The 24,079-nt window shown below is 37.4% G+C and overlaps 1 protein-coding gene and 1 pseudogene across 1 annotated transcript; both read right to left on the reverse strand.

The window, feature by feature from the left end:
• Positions 1-682: 682 nt before the first annotated feature.
• Positions 683-7,165, reverse strand: LOC128560173 (putative Polycomb group protein ASXL2). The gene has a single exon (XM_053553729.1). It carries the CDS (start codon positions 6,950-6,952, stop codon positions 3,047-3,049), a length of 3,906 nt encoding a protein of 1,301 aa, XP_053409704.1. The 5' UTR covers positions 6,953-7,165; the 3' UTR covers positions 683-3,046.
• A 13,877-nt stretch (positions 7,166-21,042) lies between these two features.
• LOC128598329 (long-chain fatty acid transport protein 2-like) lies at positions 21,043-21,662 on the reverse strand (annotated as a pseudogene).
• Between the last annotated feature and the right edge of the window lie 2,417 nt (positions 21,663-24,079).

The raw sequence follows: 24,079 nt of genomic DNA on the forward strand, positions 1-24,079 counted from the left end.
TTAGATAACCCACGTCTTAAAGAACCACTGGACATGAGGTTAGGATAGGTGGTCTCCACTCTCATTGGCAAGTATTTCTTATAAATTGTTTAAATAAGGCTACATAATGAACTTGAATTATATTAACTAATGTATGAATGTATAAAAAATCACTCTCTAAACACAACAATTTCAAACTAAATAAAATGTGATTGATTTTACTGGATTCTTGTAAATATATTGATAGTAATGTTATCAATAACTATTACCAATGATAATCAGTAAGAAAGTTCAACTTTGTAGCTAAAATATAAGAAATGCTTATTCTCAATATCTCAGGCATTGAAAAATATTACTCTGGGTAGTATACATGTACAATCAATGTACTTTTTTAGCTAGGATATTTGGTAAGTTATACCTAATAAGTAAATATTTCAATTAGGCAAATCTCTCAGTATATGTGCGTGTATTAATATATGTCTATGTATATATGTACCTATACATGTGTATGTACCTATGTTCTGGGATATATAGGTCTAAATGTATATTTATATATGTATATACAAAAATATATAAATTGCACTATTTTATGTATTCTGGGATCAAGTAAAAGAAGCTTTTTTAGGTTAAATAAGTTGTTTCTCTTATTCAATTACTAATCAGTTGTGTTATTACTATTGTTAAAGACTACAAATTCATTTTCTTTTTTTTTTTTTATTTTCACTTTTAATGATCGTTTACTTAATAATAAAATGAAAAATAAGAATATAGGAAGGAATACATACAATCTATATACATATATTTATTGCAAATACTTAAAATTCTTATGTAAAATGATTTTTTTCTCTATTTGTGAAAAAATATGACTTTTTAAATGGTGTTGTCACCAACTTCTCTGTACATACCCTCAATTCCAATGTTAACAATTCCTTTAAAAAGGCAAAAGACACAAAAGTTTAGCAATTACCAAACCAGTCTGTACAAACCTTATAGCCAGAAGGGAAAAAATAGCTTGTGGTAAATAAGTCAATTTTCTTTTAAAATAAAAAATAACCCCCCAAACTATTCCCCTTATTGCATTTTTCTTTTTGAAATAATCTGAGTGTCTTTAGAGTAACTTCCTTTGAAATAATTTGTGCCTTAACAGTGAGGTCCTACATTAAACATACCATATATGAGAGATTCAAAGTCTTCCACTGTCACTTTTTACATAGATATTAAAATATATATTACTTAAAATATATTACTGGAAAGCTATTTTTAAAATTGATCTTTAATAGTTGTATCAAATGTAAAGCATTAAAAAAAATAAAGTAACCAAGAATCTATGAAGCTATTGCTTCAACTTTAGGAAATGTTTTACCTACTGTTTTCTTTCAATAGGTATGTAGGTACTGAAACATGGTAGGAAAGGTCCCTGCCTATCATCATGTTTCTCAAAGTCTCTTTGGACTATTCTATAAACTGAGCTGAAAACTACCCTTTGCCAAGTTTTTTACTTTGTATACTGTTGTAATGCAATGGGGAGACTTTTCCCTCCTTGCTATGCCGTGAAACCTTTGTGTCAAAGAGAAAACCACCCTAGCGCTGCTCATTTACAGTGAGTTCTAGAAATAAATAGCAATGTAATGAAAAGAGAAGACCTCCCTCATTATAACAAATCATTTTACCTGAAAGCTCTTTAGGGCTAAGGTACAGAAAGGCAATTAATAAGCAACAGAATGTTAACTGTCAGGTCATTAATATGTATAACTTTGTACCTTCACCTGGAAGGCAATGAGGTCTTCCTTTGACTATTTATATCTGAGATAAAAAATCTAAACCTCATACAGCTGTGTGCTTTCACAATCCATTTAAATATGCTTCCTCCCCCATGCCAAGAATAATTTCCCATTGACCTGTACTTATTCTTACAAATGTTACACGGAATACCACAGATAGCTCCAGTAACTTGAGCATAGGATTTAAGGGAACAGAAGTAGAGCAAACAACTCCAGGTTGTTTGGCTTTATTTTCTGTTTAACAGAATGAAGAATTTTAACTAAAGAAAATTCTTTGAGATTCAGAGTCTTCTCTACTAGACAACTTGGAATATTTATAAGACTGAGATGATATATAGTTAATGCTATCTCCTGAGGTGACCTGCAGTAGAAGGTGGGTCATCTGACGGCTAGACAAGGGCACACTGGAGGCATGTGCATCAGGAATGACGTCTGACTGGTCACTGGAAATAATGTCAGGTAATACCCTAAGAATAAGCTTAGCACTTAATAATAACATTTCAGATGGAACAACTCAAAAGCTAAGTTAAAAAATTGCTTTAAAGGTGCTGTTGGAGTACCATATTATAATTATTTAAAGGTTTTCTTGTTCCTAACTGCTTCATTTTCTAGAAGGCTAGATTATCATATAATTTGTTTTCTGTCCAGCTTATAAAATGAATGGCTTTCTGCTTGAAACGATTGTTTTGAAAAAACTGAAAAAATAGACTGGTGTTCAATTTACTACCAATCTAAGAACAATTTAAAACTGTTCTCTCATCTGGTTAAGATCGAGGCAGTATACCTAATTGGTAATTTGTTATATGACTATTCCTAAATGCAAAAATTTAGCTCAGTATTATTTATGAAGAGAATCTGGTGAATAGTAATGCTTAGGACCTATCTGTAAGAGCCTGGGGCAAGATGAAGAGGCACAATATGGTTTGCTTTCTAAACGTACACCTTTGAAAATCCCTGACACCTTTCCTCCCTTCCTGGTTACAGTCTATCTGCAGATTGAGGGAACCATGGAGAAAAGCCTTTCTGACATGAAAGGAGTGCAGCATAAAAATCACTTTGTCAATCAAAATTGGTAACTGACTTTAGCATGAATTCAATTCTGAAACATCAACCTCTTCCAGCATGCAGACAGCCCTCAACCCTAAAGTGGGGAGTGGAGTGGCAGGGCATGGAGTTTCACCCGTAAGTCTTTCTAACCTCACCCCCCAAAATGCCCAGGGTACTAATTGTTTGGGAGCACAATCATAATCTGTTTCCTACTGGTTCTTGGCTTGAGAACTTACTCTTTATCCCTGGGTTCTTGCAGCCTTCTTATCTCTTAGCTGTGTGTGTGCTCTCACTGCATGAGCCATTTGCTTCTGTGCTGCCTGAATTAAATCTCTGGCTAGGGTCTTTTCATCAAATGTTTGGCCTCTAGTGAACAGGTAATTCTCCTTGCTTAATGTGGCTTGCTCAATCACTGGTGTCTCAGCCTTCACATTCCTGTTAGCTAAGCAATCACCGGTGGATAGGGTTTCCCTACTGGGGGGTCCTGAAGTTGTGTCACATTTTCCAGAACTCTGGGCAACCTGAGGCTCCTCCTTCACCATGATAGAGTCTTGTTCATCACCAGTACTTTCCTCATCAGTATCATCTTCTTTGCCACTGCTACTATCTCCTGTTGCATTTTTACAGTCTGTATATCCCATTTTCAAGGCTTCAGTGGGACTACTTAGACAAAAACGGTCTTCAGGGTTTATAGAATGGGTCCTCCTAAAGCTCTCTGAACCACGGCCATAGGTGGAAATATTAAGTAAGTAGTGACCTGCCATTGCAGGCTTAGATGTCCTTCTGCCAGCAAAACCCAGCATGAACCTCTGGCTTGTGGAGATGTCTTCCACCTGGAAACCTGAGTGAGCGAAGTTGAACTGGGAGGGTGGTACAATTGAGAGAAGATTCTGCCTTCGAACCTTTTGGATGAGAGTCTGAAGGATCTGATCTTCGGTTGCTTTACTTAGTCCTTCTTGGTACTGGTGTGTGTCAATGCTGGAGTCCCTCAGCTCTTTGGGTGAGAAGAGCTGAAGGGGCCTTGGAAATGGGAGGGGCTTACTTTGTAAGGTTTTACCCAGCTGTTGCATAGCTGGTCGGGCCTGTCGCTCACTAACTTCTTCTCTGGTGCTATGTTCTGTTGTGTTGGTACCAACAAGTGCTCCCATCCCTCTTTCCTCTTTTGTAGTCAGTGGAACAGTTTTCATTTCAACTTTGGTGAGAGGTTTAGGCAGAATTTGCTCCATGGGAACATCTTTGCCCTGGAGCAGCTGAGTGACTAAAGGATTATTAGCAGGGATACTAGAGCTTGGTCTTGAAATGGGTCCATTCATATTTGAAGGAGTTCCTGGGGTTTTAAGGCTAGAAGCTGCTGGCAAAGAGCTCAAGGGTGGAGCTGATCCAGTAGGTGCTGTAGTTACGCTAACTTGGGGTACAGAAAGTTTTTCTAAAGTGGCTGTTGTCAATAAAGATGTTAAAGGGGAAGGAGTCATAGCCACTGGAGCATTAGCATCTGTCTTTGCTGAGGCTGAAGAGTTTGGTGTATTCTTATTGGAACCGGCTTTGGGCTCCACTTTGTCATCAGCTGCAAAATGAATAGGTGAGGCACCTAAGATTAGAGCAGGACCTGTTGGAGTTGGAGAAGATGCTTTTTCCTGTTTGCAACTACTGGGCCCTTGTGGGTGGCTCAGAGAGGCCACTGTGGCTGTTGCCCTGGTGGGGTTGAGTTTCTCATTATCCAGTTTTTCTATGTGGGCTGGTGATGGGACATTTGCGCATGATCCACTGATGGCAGCTGTTGGAGGCACTGAGGGGGTTTGCTGTAGTTGTGCTCCAGAGACACTATGAGGCTGTGCCTGGTCTGGGGTGGCCTTGGTCTCAGACTGGGGCTTAGTTTCTGGACCACAGGGTAAAAGCTCTCTCGTACCTCCCCTGCTTCCAGTTCCTGCCAGTTCCAGTGTGGAGCCTTTTCCAGTTCCACTGACTCTGTCTGAGCCTGGCCTGCCTCCTCTAGCAGTTTTCCCTTCACCACCCTCCTCTCCTGGACTTTGTCCACCCCCTGGGCCAGGTCCTGGAATGGTCCCTCTAACTGAAGCGGCTGCAGCAGCTGCGGCGGCGGCTGCAGCTGCTGCCCTCTGTGCTTTGACCAGCTGGGCTTTTGCTTTGATGTCTGCAAGGGTTCTGGCTCCTGTTCTGTTAGGACTAGTGATGGAGACTGGAAAACAAGCCCTGGGAGAGACCTGCGATGGATGAAATGGCATGGGGGAGATTCTGGAGACCGGGATCTTGAGAGGTGGTACTCTTCGCACCTGGGCCCTCTCCCCTCTATTGAGAAAGGGCTGTGGTGAGATCTGAAATGGCTGCTGGTACTGGCAATTCTCAATAACTCGTGGCCTCTTCTCCCAGCTCACAGGGGCCTCTACCTGGGTGAGAGAAGATTTCCTCTTGAGGCTTTCGGGGTTCTGATCAACAAGAGTTGCTGGAGGTTCTTTCAAAGTGGTCTCCTGTGGACCTGCTTCTGCAATGGGCTTTACTAATGATTTTTCCACTCCAGGACTCTTGGGTTTGCTTGCGGATGTAATTAAAGATTCTTGGCTTTCATTTCTGTTATAACTAGAAGCTGTGGTGAGATAATTCTCTTTCTCAGATTCCTGTTCAGCAGAGGCAACTGGCTTCTGCTCCAACAGACCCTCATCTTTTCGGCACTTGACGGGAAGAACGCTGCTAAGCTCATGGGTATTGCTGCCTGTGGGAAGTGGGAGCTCTGTGGACTTGGAGAAGTTTAGCTGCACCTTATCTTGGCTTTCGTGCTCTTCTTTACTGCCTGGTGATGGCAATTGCAATGCTGCCTCTTTACACTCTGACTGGGAGACTACTGGGACTATAGTGACAGGAGAGGCCTCTGAAGGAAGCATGGATTTTGGTTGCTCAGCTGGAGATTTCTTTACTTTGGGATCGTTGGGCGATGATGTCAATTTCTTTGAATCTTCAAGGCTTAGGCCAGAACTCTGACCATAGTAGCTTTCAAAGAATTGTTCTTTCCATGGCTCCACTTTTTTCTCCTTCTCAATCTCTTGTCGAATTCTCACCTGCATCTCAGGTGTAAACTCACCTTCCGAGAGTCTTTCCTTCCAGCCTTGGGCCGCTGAAGTGAAGAACTCATTGTTAAGAGCTGAGCCATTTAACTTCATCAAACCATCTGGACCAACCTGTCGATCCACCTCTGGGAATAGTAAAAGTAGTCGTTGTTGGCAATCTCCAGGAAGGACTGAAAAGGTGTGTTTGTTAATCAGCGCTCGAAGATTTGTATTAACCAGAATGGAGTCTGGTGTTTCAACATCAATGTCAGCACATTTAGTCCTTTTCATTTGCCTTGTGTGCAGTCTGTCAGACCTCTGAAATGATTTCTTCCCCAAGCCTAGCAAAGGACTTTCCACTTTAACGGACGATGAAAAGCTGGAGTTCGAGTTCTGGGGACTGCTGCTTGACTGTCCATCAGATTGCTTTCCTTCCCATATTGCAGGTTTGGCAGGTACAGAGTCACTAGTGGCTTTGATAGTCTTCAGAGAAAGATGTTGGTTGGAGGAGATGGACATGCTTGGCCTGCATTGCTGCTGCTGCTTCTTCTGCTGTTGCTGCTTTAGAGCCTGCTTTAGTGCTTTCTTGCTGTGCTTCTGTGATGGAGAAATGACTTTACCTGCTGGAATGGTGGGTGATGGGCAGCCTGACTGGGGAGAGGATGGCTGTGACAGTCTAGATGACACTTTCCTTTTCCACCTGCTCTTTTTTCCCTCCTTGTTGCTGCCACCATCACTGCTGCTGCTGCTGTTCTCAGAACTCTGGGAATCTGACTGACCATCACTGCTTTCTTCTGAACCTTCTGATAGCTCTTTCACCCCATCCGGCACATCTTTCTTCAAAGTATATACTCCCATTCTACCTGGAACCTTATAGAAGATGCCTTCTTCACCTCTGGAGTTTGTGTGCAGCATTGCATTCAGGCATGCAAGAGGGGAGGTTCCACTTCTGATTTCTTTTAGTCCTTCTCTCTGGATAACTTGAAGAATTTCTTTATGACTCATGGGTGTATTGGGGTATTTTTCTAAGACCGTCTTGGCGGCCTCCGCCCAGGTCCTGCCCTTCTTCCTACGTCCCTTTTCCCTCATGTCGGGTCTTGAACTGACTGAGAGGCTCCCGTGTCCGGGCTCCGGCCGCCCTCCCTTGCCTGCTCTGCCCTGTGCTGCTTTTCCCGCGGTGCTGGGAAAGATAGGAGAAAGGGGAAGTCAGGCCGGAGGAGCACCCAAGCAGAGGAAGCGGCGGGGGTGGTGCGCGGGGGGGTCTATGGGGCGGCCGGTCCTCCTGCTGCCGTTGCCACTGCTACCGCCGCTGCCATATTGGGTTCTTCTACAAATTCATTTTCAATGTTACAGTTTGGGACTGAACTACACAAGATTCATAACAGATGGTTGTTGAGAGGAGGGCTTTTGAAGGTAAGAACATGTAAACATATATATTTAAATAACCAAATTAACATCATCAATTCAAAATAAAAATTAAGAATTTTCAAAGGGCTATGTTTGTCACCAATTTACTCTATAAATTTGAATCTATCACTGAATATGTTTTAACATTCTTATTTAAAACTTGAAGAAGATACCCCATATATTGCAAGTGGAGACCACATATTCTGAAAAGTGTATGCAGAGAGATTGGTCTGGCTGAGACGGCTTCTGTATTTTTACCCCACATCAAATATGTTTGGAAACTCTGACAAGAGCTGTGAAAAACTGACTTAAAAATAAATGTAAATAGATATCCCAGTTGTCAGACGGTATCACCCTATCAAGCTCAAAATCAGTGCAATGCAAATACTTATACATTTGCTTTAATGACTTGCTGCTTTCCCAAAGAAAATTAAGAGGATACCACAGTACACTGGTCCCTGCAGCTCTGAGTGTGTCTCTTGGCTCAAGCACAAAGGCACGCTGGCTCGCAGTAAGGTGTTCAGACCTGCTGAGTACAGGCTGGGAAGTGAGGCAGAGGAGCAAAGCATCCCAACTTCTGCCCTTGCAACTAACTTGGAAACATCCATACTTCTCTTTCACATCCTACAGGAAGCCAAAGGTAGGGCTTATGGTCTTTTTGAATAGAAAATGAATTTCATGAGAGAAACTAATGGAAAATGCAGGGCAATCTGATTTAACAATAGTATTTATATAATATGTGCCATATGGTGAAATTTAAAACTACATAAAAAAGAAACTAAGTCATTTTCCATAATCTCTCACCCTCTGAGAACCTAGTCCAGGAAATGTTTATTGAATAATGAATAAATTATACAATGAACAAAGCAGCCAAAAAAGAACCAATTCTCTCTTATTGATTCCTTCTTCCTTCGATCTCTCTGTAAATGTCTCTAGAGTTTTATCATCAGATCTTTTCTCTTCCAGTTCTTTTCCAGTTCTTTTCTAGAAGGATTTAATTTATTTTCATTACTTCAACTTCCTCTTATATAGTTTCTCCAAAATTTATATATCATTCTTAATATTTCTCTTATGCATCAACCTCATTCAGGTGTTCTGCTATAATACAAAATATACGTCGCTGAATACACATCGTATTCCACAAAATTATACACTAAAAGTCACAAGACTTAAGGGAAAAGTATGGCTGGAGTAGACCACTAAACAACTATATTACTTTGCACCACTAACAGAACAATAAAAATAGCTAGCAGTTCAAAGGAGATGTAATATTTCCAATAAATAAAGAAATAATCCACAAATTATACAATTTTGCTTTAAAAATGGTAAAGGCAATTTTATGGAAGTATAAAAAAGGATTGAATCAGCTTAATTAGGGAGACACATCAAAATGCACAAAGATAGTAGAGAACTCTTCTCTAAACACGTCTAAGAAAGATCATGTGGCAAAAAAGAGCAAAGAGCGAGCGAATGTTATGTACAGTGCGGCATTTAGTTGTGTTAGTGCACATTGCATTTACATAAATTTTATTTTTGGTGGAAACATTACTATCCTGGTAAATTTGCTATGAGTCAAAGAAAATTCTGAATTCTAATGGCATATATCCTACTAAAGCAACAGAGTACAAGCATTACAGTCATTTTAACAGAACAGATAAGACTTCTGCTTATCAAAAATATATCAACTTGAAATTCCATAGGCTCTTTATCTCAGATGTACCAAGGGTAAAACATAACCATCGTGTCTTTCAGACATGCTGTTCCTCATTCACCATTTGTGTGGGGGTAATGGCACTACTGCATGAGGGTTTGAAATACTGCAATAGAACCACGAAAACAATTAAGAAAATCTTTGGAGTTTGAAGAGGGTTGACTCCTAGCAATACCACTGTTGAATTGTGAACAAATCACTTCATATTTGTAACCAACATATCTACTAAAAATAAAAGATTAATATTTATATTATTTTGTTGACAGTCTTCAGTAAAATAATGTTTGAAAAATATTCTGGCTCATTGCCTTACAGTTACTTGCTTACTAAATAGTAGCCATCTTCAGTTCCACTTCATCCTTTACATGACTTGAAATGCAATGTGTTGGTCACTCTATTGTTGTTATTGCAACTATATATAAAGCTGATCCTCATTACATCTGTCTCCTGAACTTATTACAATAAATTTCTAAAAGTTATTGTCATAATTATTTTCATCCTTTTGACAGCATATTTTTCATTATTTTTACAGTATTCTTTATTAAAAACCAATCTAACCATAGCACTCCTTTGCTCATATTTTCACACAATAGTAAGATCATATACTTGACACCAAAAATCTGAACCTAATTTGCAATAAGCTTCCTAGATTGTTATATTTGTGTCATTTTTTCACTTATGTAGGCCCCAAACATAAGAACAATAGGTTTTTTTTCCAAAATATATTCTTTCATGCTTTTAAAATCAGAGTAAAATGATAATTTATTGTAATAACAAATTCTTAAAACATAATTAAGATAATTAAGATTTCCAGATGTCTATTGAGATGTAAACCAGATGGTTTTGTAATATACACAACTATACTTAGCTACAAAGTACTCTTGTATCTTTTCAATAACAGTATCAAATGACAGAATCCAGTGTTTGAAAGCAGAGTTAATAAGGGTTTTAAAATTGACTAATAGAAACACCTTCTACTTTTTCTTTCTCATTTTCTAATTTTTATTCCTTCAAATATGACCCATATACATATGTTAGTTACATATACAGTGTTGCCATCTGGAAAAAATAGTTCTGATTACAAGACCCAGGGGTATTGGCTCTTGCTAGCATTGGAATTAAGCAGGTAAATTCTAATAAATTACAATGTGAGATACTATCCATGAGCATAATTAGATAAAGACGTCTATCTTTTATTCATCCCCTAAGGGCCAACGTGACTTTCAAAATAATGTTAACCTGTGCTCACTAAGGTTATGTTTTGGTAAACATTGAAGTAAAATTGAAAGGAACCAAGTGAAAAAAAAATTTTAAGAGTTGGAAAAGATTTCCATGAGTGAACATTTATAACAAGATAAATGGACAATATGGTTTAAATTAAATTTAGGTACTAATGTTTATCATATGAGGATCTTATAAATATTTTCTCTATCAGTATACAGATCTAACATAGAATTTATCATCGTCTGTTATATTAATTTGTTAGCATGTACATTTTCAATAATAAGCATTGATATCCTCAAATGTAAGAAATGTGTTTTAGTTACTGTTATAACTCAAACAGAATCTATAGTAAAGCTACCACTAAGTAGTGCTTGCTGAACAAATGAATAAATGATGTAATGGACAAAATTATCTCCTATCATAAATAATTGGTATCACAGGTTCAAGTATCTGTGAAACCCGGGAAGAGTTTCTATTTCTTATCTCAAGGTAATTAATCTTCCAATACTAGAAGGTCTATATCTCCTTTTGTGATGATTCACAGTATGGGTAAAAGTAGAAGAGGAAATGGGGCGGCACCTGTGGCTCAAAGGAGTGGAGCACCAGCCCCAAATGCCGGGGGTGGCAGGTTCAAACCCAGCCCTGGCCAAAAACTGCAAAAAAAAAAAAAAAAAAGTAGAAGAGGAAATGGAAGTAGGGATAAGCAGTGTGCTAACTAAAGAAAGGTGGCTTGAAATGAAATACTCCTGTTAAAAAATAAAAATGCTCCACAAAATCTCCATTACGCCCTTCTCTCCAGCTCTAAGACAGTTATGTTTAAATTACATGCAATCAAAGTTTACTGTCATGATTTCTCTCCTTTAGAACTGTGTGAGGTTAACAGGCTAGGGAGTGAAAGTTGTAATGAAGCAATACCTGATTTTAATCCCGTTGTGCTCAAGACCCAGAACCTCGCTCTGAGACTTAGTAGTTATTCAGTACATGGGTTTAAGTTTTTGTTGTTTTTTATATTCTTCAGGGTCCTCTACGTTAAAAAAGAAATAAAAATCTTACAGGGCACTTCTGGTTTCAGTTCAGATTTATAAAGAGCTTAAAAGTCACCACTCCCATTCTTATAATTTAGAAAAAAAAAGAATGAAAGTGAACGTCAATGACTTGTTTTGGATCCACAAGAGAATTGATGTTCCAAAAGAAAACCACACCTCCATAATCTGAAGAATCAAGCAAACCCAACCCAGAAAGTCACAACCAGGATCTGCCTCTCTGGGCCGGAAGCCAGAGGAACGCTGTACTGGTGAGAATTGCTAGAGGGTGATGACAATGAAGAGACAAAAATGATACCATGATAGGTATGTTGGGTATTGGAGAAAGAGTAATCACTGGGACACATCGCAGAGGATTTTCCATACAAAGGTCTCCTCTCCAAGGGAAAAAACTTTGCCAGGTTATTTTTTCCACTTAAGGCATTTCTCCTACTCCAGCTTTATCAATCTTTCCTATCTCACCTTAGAAGGGAAAGTGCTTACAATTCCCTGTGTAGGTAACATTCTATGAACATAGACTCACCGAAGAAAAGATTGAGGTTTAGTGATTGAGTTGTAGAATGCTTTCTGTCCTCACACCTTGCCACCAGGCTGATGGGTTCTCCAGTGTGATAACAGGGGGTTAAAACAGAAAAACATGCAAGACACATATTTTCCTTCAGGAAGAGCACCTGTGAATGTCCAAAATGAACACAGGAGATGGACACAAAGACAGCAGAGGAAATTGAAGGTCTGGAAATTGAGTTACAGAAAATATTACACACAGTCCAACTTCTAGCATGTTTAACATAAGATCTCACACTCAGACCTATTTACCTCAGTTCCTGTTATTAAATATAACATGTTTGGCTTTCAACAAAAATGAATAAGGTATACTAGGAGACAAAAAAGTAAAAAACCCACAATTTCAAGAGGCAAAGCAAACATAAGACCCAGACTCAGGTATGACACAAGTTTTAGAATTATCTGACAGGGCATTTAATATAACAATGAGAGTACAAATTATTAATATCATAAATAAAAGAAGAAAGACCACCACAGATTCCATGAACATTAAGAGGGTAGCACAGAAATATAATGAATGACTCCTTGTCCACAATTTTTGTTTATTTATTTATTTTTTATTTTTTTGAGACAGAGTCTCAAGCTATTGCCCCGGGTAGAATGCTGTGGTGTTGTAGCTGACAGGAACCTCCAACTTGGGCTCAAGCCACCCTTTTGACTGTTTTTCTACTTTTAGTAGAGATGAGGGGCTTACTTTTGCTCAGGCTTGTCTCAAACTTGTGAGTTCGGGCAATACACCTGCCTTGGCTTCCCAGTGCTAGGATTACAGGCGTGAGCCACCGCACCCGACCCTTGTCCACAAATTTAATAGCCTATTATGGAACTTATCTATTATGTAGAGGACACAATTTTCCAAGCCATGCACAATAAGAAATAGATAATTTGAATAGGCTTATGTTTATTTCAAAAATTGAATATGTAATTAATAACCATCTAAAACATAAAACACCAGAACCATCTAAATACATAAAATTCACCAGCAAATTCTACAGGACATTTAAAGAAAAAATTACACCAACACTATGATATTGTCCAGAATAAAATGGCAGAAGAAATAATTTTTAACTTATTCCATGAAGTCAAATTTGCCTTAATATCCCAAGCCAAATGAAGACATTATAAGAGAAAACTACACAAAATTATTTTATATACACAGATGCAAAAAATCTCAACAAAATATTAGTAAATCAAAACTAAGAATGTAAAAAATAAAGAAGTTTATGCCATGATCCAGATATCAAAGGCTAGTTCAACATTTAAAAATTAATTAATGTAATCCATCACATCAATATTTTAAAAAAGATCAATAGATGCAGAAAAGAAATTTAACAAATCCAGTACCCATTAGGATAAAAACCTCTCAGCAATGTAGCTACAGAGGAAATTTTCCTCAACCTAATAAAGACTTTATATATATATATATATATATATATAAATATATCAGGCATATATATATATATATAAAAATATATCAGGCATATATATATATAAATAAAATATATAAAATTTTATCTTTTATATAAATAAATATTTATATTTTATATAAATAAACCCATGAATGTCCAAAATCAACAGTTTTTTATTATATATATTCTTTATTATATATTATATATTTTATTTATATATATATGCCTGCAATTAGCATCACACTTAATGGTGAGAAGGAATTTTTCCTGATAACATCAAACATAAGGTAAAGATGTCCTCTCTCACCATTCCTTTTCAACATTGTACTAGACCTAGCTAATTCAATAAGACAAGAAAAGGAAATGAAAGATACATATAGGAAAGAAAGAAATAAAGCTGGTTTTATTGGTCTTTTTTTTTTTTTGGTTGTTTTGCAAACTATAGATTCAGCAACAGAGAAAATAGAAAAGAATCAACAAAGAAATGGAAACTAATAAGTGACTATAGCAAGTCTATAGGTTAGCACATAAATATCAAACACTTTTCTATATACTTTCATGAACAAGTTGAATTTTTTTACTTTAAAATTATACTTTTTATGTTAGCATCCCCGAAACTAAAACACATTGGTATAAATCTAATAAATATGTATATCCATTTCCCTTTCTTCAATCACACGATTTTAAAATGTACCATTCCTGTAGAGAGCCTCCAAGGTCGTGGGCTACATGAAGACAGACTGTGCATTACACTCCCAGTGTCCCTCACTAGTTGGTGTCACGTGGTCTCTGTACTAGTCATCATGGAAGCAGAGAGATTCAACATGTCTGTTTCGTGTCTCCAGAGCCCGTGTGCTCAGTATTAACTCAATAAATATTTCAGCTGAAAAACAAAAACAAAACAAAAAAACAGGTGGCTCATACTTGCAGTCCCAGCACTCTGGGAGGCCGAGGCAGGTGGATTGCTTGGGCTCAGGAGTTTTACAACAGGATGAGCAAGGGCAAGACCCCACCTCTATTAAAAAGAGAAAAAACTGGCAGGTCATGGTGGAATGCCTGTAGTCCCAGCTACTTGGGAGGCTGAGACAGAGGATTGCTCAAGCCCAAGAGTTTGAGGTTGCTGTGAGCTGTCGTGGCTCAGCACTCTACCCAGAGAAACAGAGTGAGATGCTGTCTCAAAAAAAAAAAAAAAAAATTTTTTTTTTAATCTGGTTCCTAATAAAATAATTTAAATATCTGGAATTATTAGAGGTATATTTCTGTTGCCTATTGTTTCTGGGGATCCTGGATTATGTGTTTGTTATGGTGACTTACTAGTCATAGTGTTTGAAAAATTACTTTGAGACAATTAATTTGAGGACTCAAATAGATTTTTCTTCAGGGGATTTTTGTTTTTCTTTTGTCAGGCACCAGAGGGCACTAGCAACTTAGGATCAACACTGAGCTTTTGTTCCCTATCCAGATTTCCCAGTTCACAATTGCACAGAGTATAAGGACTGTTTCACCAGGAGCCTTTCCTCGGTGGTAGCAGACTCAAAGTCAGGTTCTTCTAGACTGTGAGTCTGAAGTAAAATAATTTCAACTCTATATGGGCGACGTCACCCCACCCCATAAAAGAAGCAGGGGTGTTGGGTGGGGGGTAGAGAAGAGGGTACAAGAGCATTTGGCCAGCACCTGGGGAAAAAGGATCGGGTTTTCATCTCTGATGAAACTGAATTTAATCTGATCTCAGTTAGGTAGCTCCTTACTGTTTAACACTTGGATGTCTTAAAAAAAAATAGTTATTTTCAGAAGGGTTGGAGCTATTTCCTAGTTCTGAAGCCAAAAGTCTAATCAGAGCTGCTCTTCAAATGAGTATTTGACCTCTCATTTCAGATTGACACACGACTGGCTGTCATTTGGATTCAGTCCTTGGTCCTCCTTCACGTAAAATTTACTGTAGGCAAACTCCTTCATGATCAGTCCTTTCTGGGACCAGTGATGTCTAAGGTTGCCAGATAAAATAGAGAATGTCTAGCTAAATTTGATTTTCAGATATAAACAAATATTTAAAAAAATATAAGTTTTACTGCACAAGACATACATATATTTTTAAATTATTCTAAATTATGAGTGTTCAAGTCTAAATGTGTGTCCTTTATTTGTGTGTGCTAAATCTGGAAACCTGAATGGTAACTGTCCAGATAAAAGTTTGCTTTGATGAGAATTGTATTTCTAAGAGTTACAGAAGTTACATACTTCCTCGAAGTTGTTATAGAAATTAAAGTGAGATCTAGTTGTAACATATGTTTAATCCCTTCAAGTATTGTTTTTTTCCAAGTGAAATTAAAGAATCTCAGTGTATGAGCTTAGGAAGTGAACTAAAACAAATATATTCATGTCCAAATAAACCATTTAAGATCACTAGGAGGTTCTAGACAGGGATAAAAATGCAAATATTATTAAAGTATTGACACAATTTGTTAATGCTCAAATAATCAGGAGAATTTCATATTTCTGGAAAAATAATATTGAACACATTTTGAAGTAAACTACATTCAACAGACTTTAAGAATATCATCATAAGAATTAATCATAGGAACCCAATTCCTCCTCCTTTCAACCCCTCACTATCCAAGACTAACACTGAAAAAGAATCCTCCCTGACACATACAACTCACTTGAGATTTTCCAATTGTTTTTTGAGTTTTGTGTCAAATGTTTTACAAAACATTCCCTTTTCTAAACATAGTCAAAATTGTCTATTTGAGAGATTATCTTGTATACCAGTATAACATTGGCCAAATGTTTAATTCTAGATACATTCAGGAATGATAACTTATGCTATTAATTCTACCAAGGCAGTTTTATTTTGTAATAAATTAGCTAATATAATTTCAATATATCAAAGACATTTAAAAAAGAGGGGGAAAAAGACCTAAGGATGATACTTCGATAATATTTGAAATTTGTGTGTTTGCATTTTAAATTTGAGTTTATTTTAAACATTGTACTTAGCTCTTTCGTTTAGTCTCTCTTTCACCACATGCACAACATAATGTCTCTCCCATGAAGATTCTGACCCTTCATTCACTTTGCCTTGCATTTGTCCAGCCTTAATCTTTGCTTATCATCAGATTAAACATATTCGCACTGGTCTCCATGTCTAGATCACTTATGCAGATTAGAAACAAAAACCGGCCAAATCCCAGAAAACATTTGGATTATTCTCAAAATTGACTGAAACTCCAACACACTTCCTTGGACATGTACCTTGCTTTATGATTTAGAAAGTTCTTTTTCTATAGCCATGTTTTCCCTTAACTTTGCTATTACTCATCTTACATTCCTTCGTTTAAAAACAATTGTTTGTAGGAATAATTGAAATCACTGTTGAAATGTTGCCCACCATAAAGGAGAGCTCAAAAGGAAAAGGTTTTAATTTCAGTCCAACTCTTGCTTAAAGTTTTTTTCCAGCTGGCAAAATCTCTATCCTTCAACAAATGAGAAAGAAGTATTTGTTTCTTATTGTTGTTATTGACAAGTAGCAGTGCTTGATTATCACTAAGTAATTGCAGTGTCCCTAAGATACATTCAGGATGGCAGTGTTGGAGGCTGTATTTGTTAGGATACAGATTGTAGCTACTGTAGCAAGTTTGCAAACAGGAGATTAGCTGCTATAGTTTATATGTGTCTCCTACCGTACTCACATTGGAAATGTAACCCCCAATGTAACAGTGTTAAGATGTGGACCTTTAAGTGGTGATTAAGCCAGGGAGGCTCCACTCTTAAAAAGGATTACTGCCCTTATCATGGGAGTGGGTTTCTGATCAAAAGATGAGTTCAGGTGCCCCCCTCATCGCACATCCGCCCTCTGCCATGGGATGATGCAACAGGAGGCCCTTGCCAGACAGGGGCCTTTGATTTTAGACGTCCACTTCTCTAGAACCATAAGTCAAACACATTTCTGTTCATTATAAATTACCAAGTCTCAGGAATTCTCAAGGCAATGGCTTCAGAAAGAGGTACAGTTCTGTCATGTCAAACTCAGAGGGAGGTAGCCCAGGCTTCATAACAACTTCATGACACGGAGAAGCTCAGGTCCTTCGCCTTTTTGCTCTTCCATCTTCAAAAAGTCCCAGGAAATCTTTTTCACCTGTCAAACCACATACAGATCCCAGATACTAGGAAGATAAAGTGGGAAAGGAAAGAACATGTCCTTTTATTTTAAGATCTCAAAAGAAGTTATAGCTCTACTGCTCATAAATCATTGGCTGGAACTCAGTCACGTGGACTAATCTAGTCACAAGTGAATCTGGGAATGTCTTTAGTTTGGCAAGCATGCATATAAAAAAATTACAGATACTCCACACGATAGGAGGGAGGAGAGGGGGTGTTGGGAGACAATAAGTAATCTCTAGCACTGTAGCCATGTATCTTTACTTCATTTGTCTCAATAACCAAATATTTATAATTTATTTATATGCTTTGTACAGTGACAGATGGTGGAAGAAAGGAGACCAGCCTCAGGCACTTAAATTTCCTTTGTGTTAGGAACCTTCCAATTCCACATTTTTAGTTATTATTAAGTATACCCAGTTTTTTTGTTGATTATAGTCACTTTATAGTGGTATCAACTATTTTTCATTCTAACTATATTTTTGTGCTCACTCCCAATGTTTATTTCAAAAGAAAAATGTAGTAACTTTTCACAATATTGGAAAATTTGGGTATTGACTATATTATGTTTGAAATGAAATGTAAATAGAGTGACCTCAAGAAATAGAGATCGTTTTCTAAGAGGATACATCTTTGATTTTTCTTGATAAAAAAGGATTGCGATTGAGTTATAAATAATAAAATTTTATATATAAGCAACGTGTTACTGGTGTCACTGGTCCATGATTCTAATTTCAAAGTTGAGAAAACTGAGTTTTGTTGGTGATATCGGAATTTTGCTCTTCAGTAAGTTCTTGGTCTCGGTGATTCGAAGAATGGATTGGTGGACCACAGATCAATGGTAAGACCGGATTTATTTACAGATAAGAATACAGAAGAGCCAGAGCGCCTCTCAGGGAGAGAAAACTCCAGTCAGGAGAGAAAAGTGTTCTCTCTCCCTGTCTGTCTGTAGGCTCTTTATCTAGGGGGATATATAGTCATCTGGGGCCCTCGGTAGATACATTTAGCAGGGCTTGGTAGTTAACATTTAGTGTGTCTGGGACTTGTCTGGAAAACATGTCTGGGTCTCAAATGAATGGCTACAGTCCCTTTCATTCCCAGGCCTAGGAAATAGGGTTGCCCTGCCTACCCTCCAGCCCACTGGTTCCGCTGCTTGCTGCTGCTGCACCAACATCGCCAAGGCAGAGGCAGCAGGTCCGCGCCCCTCAGCTCCACGAGCTGGCTGGGATACCACTTGTCCTGTATCATTGGGATTTAGGGATCCTAAAGTTACACAGTGATAAATGACAACACTAAAGTCACATCATACCTCTCCTACCACATCCTTGGAGCTCTCATTGAGATTTGGTGTCACAAATATGTGGTAGATAATGGTCTGAAATGGATGAGTAGATAAAGAACAAAATGGGAGATAAGCTTATAAATCCTGTGTTTTATTTTCATTCGATATATAAGCACAAAGCAAGTGAATTAAGCAGGCTAAAGAATAAAAGAAAGAGATTAAAGACCAAATAAATAGTCTTTCCTTAATACATAGTGGAGGGTTAGGGAAAGGAGAGAGTGGGGAAGGGGAGGAGGGTGGGAGTTGGGTGGTCATGGTGTGCGGCACACTTCTTGGGGGTGGGACACAACTATAAGGGGACTTTACCTAACAAATGCGATCAGTGTAACCTAATTCTTTGTATCCTCAACGAATCCCAAACAATAAAAAAAGTAATATTCTCTGGGCGGCGCCTGTGGCTCAAGGAGTAGGGCGCCGGTCCCATATGCCGGAGGTGGCGGGTTCAAACCCAGCCCCAGCCAAAAATCACACACACACAAAAAAGTAATATTCTCTCCTCTTTTAGCATACTATGTCACCAAATAACCCCATATTTTGTTCTACCAATACATCATTATACATATCAATTACAAATGTATGTTTACACACACACCCACCAGTAAAAATATAGAAGCCTTAGTCGTAATAATGGTAATCTTCAAAGTATATTGTGTATATAAAAGTTTGAATAGATTTGTAATTTAAATACGTTTCAAAAGACGCGTTACTTCACCAATTAGCCAAATTTGTAATTTCAAAATATCAACTGGGTACTGTGATTCATGCCTGTAATCTCAGTGACTACAGTGGCTGAGGCGGGAGGATCTTTTGAGGTAAGGAGTTTGAGACTAGCTGGGCAACATAGTGAGAACCCCTGGTCTCTAAAAAAAGATTATCAAACTGATAATTTGATCATTGTATATAAGTTAATTATGTACATATATACATACATAAACTGAATGATCATCTTTTTTAAATAGAGAAAGATTACAGCAGATTTTGGAAGGCTTATTGTATCCAATGACATATTATAAGCAGCTGTGAAGGCAGAGTTCCTTATTAATCCTCTTAAGTGTATTAAAAATACTAGGTCCTCATTTAAACATCTCACAGTAGTAATTTACTGGCCTATCAAAGCTACAAAAAATGGTACAAAAGCCAATCCAATTTAAGCAGAAGAACCAAGAGATAATATAAGTAATGAAAAGTGACGAGAAGATCTTTAATGAACTCTCCAGTATTCTAAAATGTCATTTAAATCTCACCCAGCAGGAATTGTTATAATGAAAACATTACAGAATAGCTGCAGAGAACAGCTTAAATGGTCTTTGCACAGTTTTATACCACTCGTCCAAATGGGGCATCAAAATGTATGCAAACATTTGAAAGTAGAACTTTCAAAACTTCGCTATGTCTGTATACAAATATTTAATGATCATATATCTAAAATTTCTTTTCCTTTTATTATTTTTTAGATTTATTGCTTTTATCAAAGCTATGAAAAAAGCACACAAAATCCAACCTTATTTAAGGAGAGATTTTATTATCTAGCTTGATATCAGGATGGTATGTGTTTTTAAAATAATGGATATATTAAATTTATCATCTTGGCAATTCAGATCCTAAATCTGGCTGCATATAAAAATGCGAACAGAACACATTAATGCAAAAAATGCAAAAGAAAGGAGGTTCTCCCAGCCTGTAGTATCAGCTCTAACTCCACTTCATGTAGCCAATCCTTTTTTCTTACTAAAGATTCACCACTGAACATACAGTTTTAATAAATGGCATCTGTTTTCCCCTTTTCCTTGGTTTCACAAAAACTTCTCAGCTTACAAAATATGTGCATGTAGGAACTGAAGATCAAAGCCGTAAGATGATATACTTCTAGTATTTGTTAGAATTAATTGTTCAATCACTATTTTAGACCAGTATACAACAAATTACTTTCTTATTGATTGAATATACCTCTGTGTTAAAAAAAAAAAAAAACCGCAATGAGCTTTTGGTGTTCCTCTCTTTTATTACGTATTTTAAAAAATAATGCCTTACCTCCAACAAGCTGTTTGCAAATACAAACAGTAGGACACATTGAAAAATGATTAGCTCTAAATCTTTTTACTCACAAATTTCTTAGGTGCAATTTTAAGTCTCCACTTATGGGTATGCATGATTTCCTAAGAAAAAAATTGCCCCTCCCAATCTACAATCAAATTAAAATGGAGTTATATCAACTGGCTGTACTAGGTCCATTCAATTTCTTTCTGGAGGTGTTATGAGTTATCCTCCTGAGAATATTCAGAGTTTCCGAGTTTTAGGACTTATGACATTATAAATGGGAATTATTATGTTCCCTCGGTCATGGGAACAAACATTTTTGCTGTATCATTCAAGAAATATAAGGCATCTTTGATGATAGCATGGTTAAAGCCCTCCCTCCTCCCAAAGTGGGGTCACTTTGCAGCATTTAAAAGTTCCAGTGATCTCAATGGTGTCTTGTATTCTTAAAAATCACGGTCTTGCATAAGTAGTCAGATAATCAGCAATGTGCTGGAAGAGTTTCCTTCCATCAAATGCATGGTTTTCTTTCACCTTTCGAGGCCGTGCCTATTTGACCCTCGTGATACGCACAGGACTCTGTACATATTCATTTCCTGGACAAAATGAACCTACTATGTCAGTGACTTCAATGGTGGCCCTATTTTCCCCTTTCCACTGGAATGTATCCCCAACTCTGTCATGGAAACAGATGAAATTTTTGTGATCAATCATTACAAGAGCTCCACTGCCAAAACAGAGTTTTCCTTTCTTAAAGACATTTCTCAATTTTTTTCTTCTCTGTCTGAGTATTTTCCCCAGCATTGCCACTAAATGCTATGGGTTGTGTGATTCTACAAACTGGAGATCCAACTTCACATTTAGGAAGTCTGGTGCAATCTCCATTTAAAAATTTGTAGTACTTCATGAACTCCAAATATCATGTCATCCTTATGCAATGAAGTTTTATTTTAATTGCTCAACATTAAAATGATGAAATAACTTTAAAAAAATTAAACAAAATAAATAATCCCACCTACTTCTGGGCAAGAGATATTAAAAGAAGCTTCTCTGATGAAGACAGAAAAATGACTAACAAACATATGAAAGAAGTGCTCATTGTTCCTGATCATCAGAGAAGCACAAATCAAAACCACCCTGAAGTATCACTTAACCCCAGTGAGAATGGCTCACATCACAAAGACTCAGCACTGCAGATGCTGGCGTGATGTGGAGAGAAGGAAACACATTTACACTGCTGTTGGGATGCAAACTGATACAACCTTTTTGGAAAGAAGTATGGAGAATCTTTAAAGAACTCAAATTAGACCTCCCATTTGGTCCTGCAGTTCCATTACTAGGCATCTACCCAGAAGAAAAAAAATCCTTTTATCATAAGGAAATTTGCACTAGACTGTTTATCGCAGCTCAATTTACAATCACCAAAAGTGGAAACTGCCTTAAATGCCCACCAACACAGGAATGGATTAACAAACTGTGGTAATGTACACTATGGAATACTATTCAGCCATTAAAATAATGGAGACTTTACAGCCTTTGTATTAACCCGGATGGAAGTGGAACATATTCTTCTTAGTATAGCATCACAAGAATGGAGAAGCAAGAATCCCATGCAGTCAATTCTAATATGAAGGCAATAGATGATCTATACAAGGGGTGGGTAGGGGAGTGAGGGATTGGGAAGAGGGGAGGAAGGAGGAGAATGGGAGTCATGGTGTATGGCACACCTCTTAGGGGCAGGACACAATTACAAGAGGGACTTTACCCTCAATCAATGTAACCTTATTCTTTGTACTCTCAATGAATCCCAAACGAGCAAACAAACAAACAAAAGATTAAAATGCAAACTAAGGGCAGTGCCTGTGGCTCAAAGGACTGGGGAGCTGGCCTCATATGCCGCAGGTGACTGGTTCAAACCCAGCCCCAGCCAAAAACTGCACCAAAAAAAAAAAAAAAAAACTAAGATGCAAACTAAAATATATATGTGTGTGTCTCCAGTGCTGGAGAATTTACTATTTTTATTTTATCTAAAAATAGGTCTGGCTATGAGATCAAATTTTATTCAATTAAACAAAATTTGACTGTCAGTAAATAAATAAATAAATAAATAAAAGTAAGCTAGGTACCTTATTAATTATGGGATGAATAGACTTATTGTGCAGGATACCATCAAAGAATAAGGGAAATTTGTGGAAGGTAAGATAAACATGTCTTTTTTTTTTTTTTTTTTTTTTTTTTTTTGGTTTTTTGGCCGGGGCTGGGTTTGAACCCACCACCTCCGGCATATGGGACTGGCGCCCTACTCCTTGAGCCACAGGCGCCGCCCATGAGCCACAGGCGCCGCCCATGAGCCACAGGCGCCGCCCTAGATAAACATGTCTTAAATTAGTTATATAAAGATTAATGTATCAATACAACAACAACAAAAAAGAATAGTCTAAAAAGCAACTTCTAACATCTATGTGAAACTTCCAACTATTTTTAAAATTTAGTACAGAAGAAAAAATATTATTCTATAAATTATCTTTGGTCAATGTAATATGAATGTATTAACCTTAATAATACACATACACACACACAAATATAGAAGACATTTTACAATTGTCAATCAGTATCCATAAGAGACTTATTTTAGGGCATTCTAAATACCAAAATACCAAAATCTATAGATTCTCAAGTAAAATTGTATAATATTTGCATATAACCTATGAATATCCTCCCGTATACCTTAAATCATCTATAGATTCCGTATAGATTATGTGTATTACCTCATGCACTGCCAATGTTAAACCAATAGTTGTTATACTGTTCTGTTTAAGGAAAAAAGATAAGGAAAACATCTGCTCATGTTCACTAAAGAGGCAACTTTTCTCTGAAGAAGACAGATGAATGGCCAACAAATACATGGAAAAATGCTCATCATTTTTAATCATCATAGAAATGCAAATCAAAACCAAACTGAGACATCACCTAACCCCAGTGAGAATACCTACATCACTATGTCTCAGAGCTGTACATGCTGTTGCGAATGTGGAGAGAAGGGAACACTTTGGCACCGCTGGCGGGACTGCAAACTAATACATCCTCTATGGATAAAAGTATGGGGAATCCTCAAAGAGCTAAAAGTAAACATTCTATTTTATCCTACAATCCCATTACTAGGCATCTACCCAGAAGAAGTAAAATTATTTTACCACAAGGACATTTACACTAGAATGTCCATCACGGCTCAATTCACAGTTGCCAGGATGTGGAATCAACCCAAGTGCCCATAAACACATGAGCAATTAATAAACTGTGGTATATGTACACCATGGAATATTA

Source organism: Nycticebus coucang, chromosome 11 (assembly GCF_027406575.1).
Source record: "Nycticebus coucang isolate mNycCou1 chromosome 11, mNycCou1.pri, whole genome shotgun sequence".
Classification (NCBI taxonomy): Eukaryota; Metazoa; Chordata; class Mammalia; order Primates; family Lorisidae; genus Nycticebus; species Nycticebus coucang.

Coding starts and splice junctions, on each gene's coding strand:
- LOC128560173 (XM_053553729.1), bottom strand. CDS start 6,952: ATGAGGGAAAAGGGACGTAGGAAGAAGGGCAGGACCTGGGCGGAGGCC.